This window comes from Morone saxatilis, unplaced genomic scaffold (assembly GCF_004916995.1).
Source record: "Morone saxatilis isolate NCDOM2014 unplaced genomic scaffold, NCSU_SB_2.0 Contig5, whole genome shotgun sequence".
NCBI classification, from domain to species: Eukaryota; Metazoa; Chordata; class Actinopteri; family Moronidae; genus Morone; species Morone saxatilis.
The window spans coordinates 5,942,430-5,950,318 of record NW_023340095.1 but is presented as its reverse complement, the minus strand read 5'-3'; the positions used below and the strand labels follow the sequence as shown (position 1 = coordinate 5,950,318).

Genomic DNA, 7,889 nt, shown 5'->3' with positions numbered 1-7,889 from the left:
AGAGACAGACAGACAGAGAGGGAGCATGTGCTCCACTAATTTTACTCATAAAAGTAACACACAGCAACATGTTCACCAACCTGGATTTCCACATCTAAGGTTGCCACGGGAAGCAGACACAACAACACCTAACAACCGTTTATTAGTTTAATTCTTTACAGATGGCATGTTTGTGAATAGATTGTTTGACTTCTTGTTACAACTTAAATTTTCCAATGCAGTTCATCTATCGCCGTCATACTTGTAGTGCCACCTTGATATACAAAGCCTTAAATTGTGCGTAAGAGACTCTGCTGTACTTTCAAAGTCAAAATTTAATTGTGGAGCTGCTGAAACACAATCACCCAATGACAGGTTTTGTTTATGTTTTGAGTCACAGAAATGATTGACATTGTCTTTTGTGTTATGTATAGAAGTTTTGTGATTATTTTCTATTCCTGTATTTTACTATAATTGTACTTTTAAAGAATGACACCCGGTATAACTTTAAGATCTGTGTTGCAGAAGGTGCTGGCTCCGACAGCCTTGGCTCAGATGGAAACATTCTTAAAGTATCACATTGCTATTATTGGAATGAAAATATCCCCCCTCCATTTTGGGAGGCTCCAATTCCAACGTCCCATCCCACATGATTCTTTAACAATAATGTTTTGCTGGTCTAGTATTTCAACAAGGAAGATCTCAGCCTCTTTCCTGGAATGAGAGGAAGAGTGGAAAACACACCTCTCTCAAAAAAATGGCTTTTGCTTTTGTAAAGTGAAATTTAAGCACTCATTGTACGTCAGACTGGATTAGAATATCAGAAAAAAGGTCCGAATCTAAATATAAAATATAAGTATCAGTCACACATGTATAGCGATGAAGCTGACACTTAGGAGCAAAGTTCTAGCTATTTTCTTTGCTTTCAAAAAACCCTTGACGAGAGTAACTGTTCCATCTTGGGCCCATAAAAGCAGAGGGCCTACCAGGGAGCAAAGATGGCATGCAGCAGTTTGCAATCACCATCACTCTGCTTCCATGACACAAACGGGAGACTTCCACCCAGCAAGCCTTTGATTAAAAGCAGAACATCAAATCTCATCTTTGTGCCAATGCCACACGCGGCATGCAGGCGAGGTTGTGCAGAGCAGCAGGTGTGTAGTACATTGCTTATGTTTGTTTGTCTGTGCATATGAGGTTGTCATGGACACAGATGAGGAACAAGAGTCTTGAGGGACCAAAAGCATAATATCTATTGTGATATAAGATGACATTTAAATTACATGTAAATTACTTATTTTCAGCAAGAGGCCATGAGTTCACCATAGTTTTATCTGTTCAAATATACTGGTGGAAATAATTCACATAAAACATTATTGGGTACATACTGGTGGTGGTAGAGCAATCTATAATAATATGTTCTCTATTACTGACACATTTAATTAAATATTGTGCTTTGTTGTTACATTTATTTGAGCAAATTCAAAAGCTACTTACTATTTTGACTCGGAAGGCATTCAGCTCTTAAGTTATTTTCCACTTAATGGTTGACTATGAACTTTAACAATGAAATCAAATTATAATTAACTGTACAAATATGACAGATGTTCCTTTGTAAAAAAAAAAAAAAAGTTTTTTGCCATTTCAGTTTTCCTTTCAAGTTGCACATTTCAAAAATGAATGTGGAGGATTGTGTTGCAACACATTGTGTAATAAACAACAGCCTGTATTGTCAGACTATTGTTGTTAATGTATTGTCATGTATTATTGTGCAAACACTCACACCAGCACACTCACTCACTGCTTCTGCTGCTAACACTGGATTTTAATGGCTGAAATACCAAGTTGATACTCTGCATGCAGTCATGTTTTAATTACTGCACATACTGTATGCAATTACTTCAATTATTATAAGAATTGTAATTCCTTAGTCTTTAAATTATCTGTGTTATATGAGTGTGTATAACCCACAGATTGGCAGGTACTCATACATAAGTCATCAAACTTTTATGCAAGTTAATCAAGCTGACCTTAAAACATTCCATGAAACTTTAAATAAATGTGTTTTCTTCCAGTCTGACTCATACCGCATCCTGACAAACTCTGGGGTTTCAGATATTGAACAGACCCCTTGTTGATCAGAGCTTCTGAGGAGCAAGCAGGGGAGAGCATGCAGAACAGACACCCACCGTTAGTTAATGCGTACATCCTGTTGAGAAGGCGGGTCGCCCTGGAGACCAGACGTAGGTATCCTAGCAGGAGTGCAGGGAAGATGCGTATTTGCCCTGTGAGCCCCTTGTCAGGCAAGAACTGTTTGTGTGTATCATGTTATTGAGTTGGAGAAAACATGCAGGGGCATGTCTGACTGGCTCCTCTAGGCTGTGATGGTTTTCTAGACAGAGTCTATTGAGGTGGCAGCCTACAGGTGTGAGACTGTGTTCTGAGAGTCGATGGTTTAAATCTCCAACCTATATAGGATGGTAGTGGGAAAAGCTGAATTAAGTAAATACCCTTATCCATCCTTAAGAACTCATATTGAGGTGAGCAAGGCACTTGAATTCAAAACTATCTCAGAGGAGCTACTGCCCAGTAGTTTAAAACTGATGACGTATACCTGCAGGCTATCAAATGGATAAATAAAGTGCTTTATTAGTCCCATTGGGAAATTCTGTAAGCATTGCATCAACATGAAGCAGGTTGAAGTGTCAGAGCTCAGTTAACCTTACAATTAAAGGTTTCATCCTTATCAGTGCCTTGATTGCAGTTGTTTTGGTAGTAAAAGAGCAAAATATATGCATGGAAAACACTGTTGCTCAAACTGACTGTACAGCTTATTAAATAGGACGATCCCTAATTCGTTTTCTTAAATTTACCTCTTTCATTTCATACCCTTCTTTAACCTTAGCTTTAACTTTAGTTAAATATTGAAGTTTAACATGTGAAACTGCATTGTACCAACAACAGCCTCACGTCCAGTATCTACCTAGAAAATGGTTTACTGGCGCCATCCAGAGGTCGTTCATTGACAGTGACACAAGCGTCTGAAAATCTTGCAGGTGTAGTCTTTATTTCTCAAAATACTGAAGTAGCAATGACTACAACATTACATTGAAAAACCATGTCAAGTTCCTATATCAAATTATGTTACATTGATACACATTACAACAATGTCATGGAAGCAAACTGTCATTAACAATTAATTCTGCTGTTCACACTAGAAAAAATGTTTAATTTCACCAAACAGAATGCATTTATTAATTAACAACATAAATTCATAACACATCCACATTCAAACAGCTGTTTATACCATTAATGCAAATTATTTTCTGATATCTCATCCAAATATACTTTTTTCTGTCTGGACTTGTGGCAATCAGTGAAAATCATGAAAAATGTCATAGTTGTTATAAAGCTCCTTAAAATGTACTACTACATTGTAGTAAGATTCTAAAAAGAAAATTATGTTAAATTTCATCCATCCTACATCCTCCTACAAAGGCAGCCATTTATGTATCAGCAACTGACATATATGATCTGGACCCAGAAAAACTGCTGAAACCATGGCTGTTTACAGAGTTTTCACTTCCCTCCCAAGCTTTCCTCACTTCCTCTCCAACTTCACTGACTCCCCTGCAGCTGCCTTTGACTTCCTTCTTGTTTTTAGGAGCCGGTGTAAGACAAAGATGCTACCAAGTACACTTACAAGAAGAAATACGAATATGACATACAGTGCAACTTTAGCATCATTAGGTGAAATCTCCAGACCCAAGAAGTCCACCATGTTCAGAGGCAGAACAGGGACAGTAGTATGTGTGTTCTCTAGTGTGGTCGTAGTGGCAGCGCTTGTAGCTGTTGAAAGAGAGGAATAAGAAACAAGGAAAAAAATAATTATTTAGTCATAATTCATTTTGCATTCAGAACAGATCTAGCATCTGTTTAAATAAATAGTTTTTGTTTTCATAGTGTATGATCTGCATGCTACTGCAAGTGAGTTTCCACACTCTCCGGAATTAAAATCAAGGCAGTTTCCCAGTCCTAAATCTTACAATAATAACATTGTTTTTGAATCTGTGGACTAAGCATTACATTACCTTCGGGTTCAGGGTTCAAACACTCATGGGTCCCAAGAACTGGATCTGGGAAACCATTGCAGGCGATGATGGAGGCGTACCGAGAAGCTGATTTTTTAGCAATGCGAGGAAGGGCGGGGTTTGAGCGGTTCACAAAGAAAAGTCCAAATCGCTCGGAGTAGCCAGCAGCCCACTCAAATTTGTCCATTAATGACCAGGCTGTATAGCCTCTCAGATCAACTCCATCCAGAACTTGGGCTGAAAGAACAACAGTAACGGCAACATTTAACATGCATGTGCAAAAAACTGACTTAATTAGACTGTAGGGTAATGTTGTGGTCAGGTTTCCCATGATAATAACAATTTATTACTTATTGACTGTGAATCTAAAAGGTTTCAGATGTATGTAAAATAAGGCATGAGAAATTTTGTGTCAAATAGTTGGTTTTTATTGGCTGTGGTACCTTTCAGAGCCTGGTTAATGTAATTTTCGTAGTAGTGCGTTCTGTGGATGTCATTCAAGTCCACTGCTCCTCGTTCTGAGATCCCGTTCTCTGTGACATAGACAGGTGGGTTTCCATACTCATCCTTGATAAACTTTAGGAGTTTCCTAAATCCAAAGGGGGTAATCTTTAGCCAGAAGGAACCAGATTCAATCCAGGTGCGGTCGTGTGTGGCTCCAGTGCCCCTGGAAATTGGATTGGACATTAACCCAGCATTAGTCAAATATGAAATCTATATTTCGGCATATACTTAATGAGTCATTTTAACAGGCAGCTGAATGACATTGACTATGACATTTATTTGTGGGTTTAATTCCCTTCTGTGTCACCAATCTTCTTCTCCGGTGCTGTATGGTAGAAAAAAAGGCATCTGTGCTATCTAGGTTTTATCTTTAAATTCCAACCTACCTGTCACCTTCATAATCCTGCTGATTTCCCATATCAATTGGGAATGAAAGAACCGATGTGTAGTGGTTTAAGCCAAAGTAATCATGAGTTCCTTTTATCCTCTTGATTTCCTCAGGAGTGAACTCAGGAAGACTATATTAAAAGAGGAAGAAGAGTCTTTTAAAAAACCCAATCCAGGACCAAAAACATGAAAGATCTACTTTAATAGTCACCTGCTTTGTCATGGTATACTACTACTACTACTACTACTACTAATTATAATAATAATGATAATAATATATACATAATTGCATGCCCTATTTATACAAATAAGATAAGATGAGGTAAGATAAGATAGATACTACTACTACTACTACTAATAATAATAATAATAATTTAGTGAAATAGAAAATGAAAAGCATAAAAGCATAGGCTTATGCAGAATGCTTTGTTGTACTGTTTGCCGTTTTTATAAGGGTTTTGTTTTCAGTTTTACCTTTATTTTTTATTTTTTGAAGAATATATTTAAAAGTCCAGTCAACCCTGTCTCTCATTATTTTCAATTTTTAATGTAAATGTTGATTTTTTTTTTTTTTTGCCTATAGATGAATAATCTCCTTGAACAAAACCAGAATCCTGGACTTGATCATATCTAAAGTTCTACAGTCACCTAATGTATACAGTTTGAATACATTTATGGACTTTTCACTAATAAGTTTGAACTAAAGGGCATTCCCAAAGCATTTACATACATGTTCCTTCAGATCCTTTACATTTCCAACAATCAATCTTACATCTGAGCTTATAAGTCTTAACATTTTAAATGGGGTTCAATAGAAAAACTATTTACTATCTTAAAGGGAATCAATCTAGGCTAATCTGTTTTCCTTTATTGTCATACATAATAGAAATGTTTAACAAAAAGATGAGGAAAGGGGATACAATTCTAAAAATACACAGTAATTAGAGAGTGGTGAACTATGTATTTAATAAATATATTTCATTGTCTTTGCCGCTTTTACTTTGAAAGCAAGCTCACAAGCTCCTAATCAGGTGAACTCCTTCAGCTTTACTGTAACAATGGAGTGAATTCCTCACAGAAGATACTCAGAAGAGCAAAAACACTACAGTAACAGTAACAGAGTTCTGGGGTGTTTATCTTTGTATTTTAAGCCCACGATGAATGCAGAAAACAGTCTGAAAATAAATATTTGAATATTGATTATAAATCATTTATTGTTTTCCCATCCTGTCCACTTAACAGATCCACTAATTATGGGTTGGAAAACTAAGCACTGTCTGTATGAAAAGTTCAACTATCTCTGGGTTACGTTGTGGTAATTCCTGATGCATGCAAAGAATTTGGGAATTTGTAGTTTTTACATGTAGTGTAGATTACTGCATTATCAGAGACTGGTTGACAAGAATGTCTATGCTTTTCTCCAAATGTCAAATGTCACACTGAAAAGAAATCCCCTAATAACCAGAGAATGAGAGTGAGAAAGAAGTTCTTTATGTGGCACACATGGTCCACTATTTCCCTGTGATCGAATTCTAAATGACTGTTAAATGCTGGCACAAGAATGAGCTCCTAAATAAAAGACTTTTGTCTATAAAACCTCACCAGTCAGTTCAACACAGCGCTGCTGCAGAGGTGATTCTTCAGCGGGATGTTTTAAAATCTGCGAGACACTATCGCTCAACAGGGTTGCTTAAAAACAATTCTGCTCAGTTTTCATTTCCTGGTTCACTCAGCACATTAAATGGACCATAGAGCTGAGGATCCATCAGTATTAAATACTGTCAAGAAGATGAGTAGTCTCCTCTCAGAGTGCATTGACTCCAAACATAAGGCACGGCAATAAAAAGTCAAAGAAGTGTTTCAATACACCTGAATACTGTAATGGTTGGTGTGTGTGTGTGTGTGTGTGTGTGTGTGTGTGTGTGTGTGATGACTACCTCACAACGCAGGAACACCCAATGATCCAGAGAGAGGAAACACTTCTGCTCTGATGTAAATCACATCACCTGACTACTGACTCGATGCATTTTAGCTCCTAAAGTTAGTCATTCCAACTGCAATGCAAGGATTCATTGAACACTTAATTTTTACCTTAAATTTCATCATTAAATCTCATTAAATTAAAAATCTAATCACATTTATTGGCAGAATTTTACATTAATTAGTCTTTTTATGTGTTTTAATTGTATGTTAATTACATGAGTTTGTATAGATCAGAGCTGGGCACCAGATTGTTTAGCAAAAAATTAATTAATTAATAAATCGCTCTTTAAATATGTATCTAATTATTAATTTAGATGAAAAATCCCTTTAATTGACAGTGTCACTGTACCTGCCATGCCCAGATAATGAAAACTAAATAAAATATGATGGATGTTTGCTTTTGGCTCCTGGTTCATCATAAAGTTTCATCATAAATATTTTAGGCACCCCTGTTATAGATGGAGCAACTGCTGTTCAATTTGATATCATATTAGTGATTAGAGGTTGGAAGGGCTAACTACACTGCCAATAGATGAAGTGTATACATTAAAAGTATAGTCAATAAACAGTATTGTAACATTATAGTAAGAAAAAGCACTTAAACACACACTGTAAAACCAGATGTTAATTTTGTTTTGTAAACACTGTTTATTAGTTTTTTTTAATCAGTGCAAATAAGGACAAACAAGGACAAGAACATTGTCTCCAACCCCCAACCACACTTTCCCAAATCCTTCCCAAAAGCTCCAAAAACAGGACAGAAAACTAACAATAATGTCACACAAGCAAGACAAAATAACAGTACCAAAATAAATATACGTACAGATACAAGTTTTTAAAAGAAGGATAAATAAAACATACATTAAAAACAACAACAAAAAACTCCAGATAAGTTAATTTACCTCAAAACATTGTTGAAACTGATTACATCAAAATCTTTAAGTA

The 7,889-nt window shown here is 36.2% G+C and overlaps 1 protein-coding gene across 1 annotated transcript in view; it reads right to left on the bottom strand.

Moving 5' to 3' along the window:
- Positions 1–3,580: 3,580 nt before the first annotated feature.
- Positions 3,581–7,889, bottom strand: part of LOC118339231 (lactase-phlorizin hydrolase) — an 18,943-nt gene continuing 14,634 nt past the window's right edge. Inside the window, 5 exon segments of the mRNA XM_035676800.1 lie at positions 3,581–3,798; positions 4,071–4,307; positions 4,514–4,737; positions 4,961–5,092; positions 7,667–7,688. Of these exon segments, the coding sequence (XP_035532693.1) occupies positions 3,581–3,798; positions 4,071–4,307; positions 4,514–4,737; positions 4,961–5,092; positions 7,667–7,688 (833 nt within the window).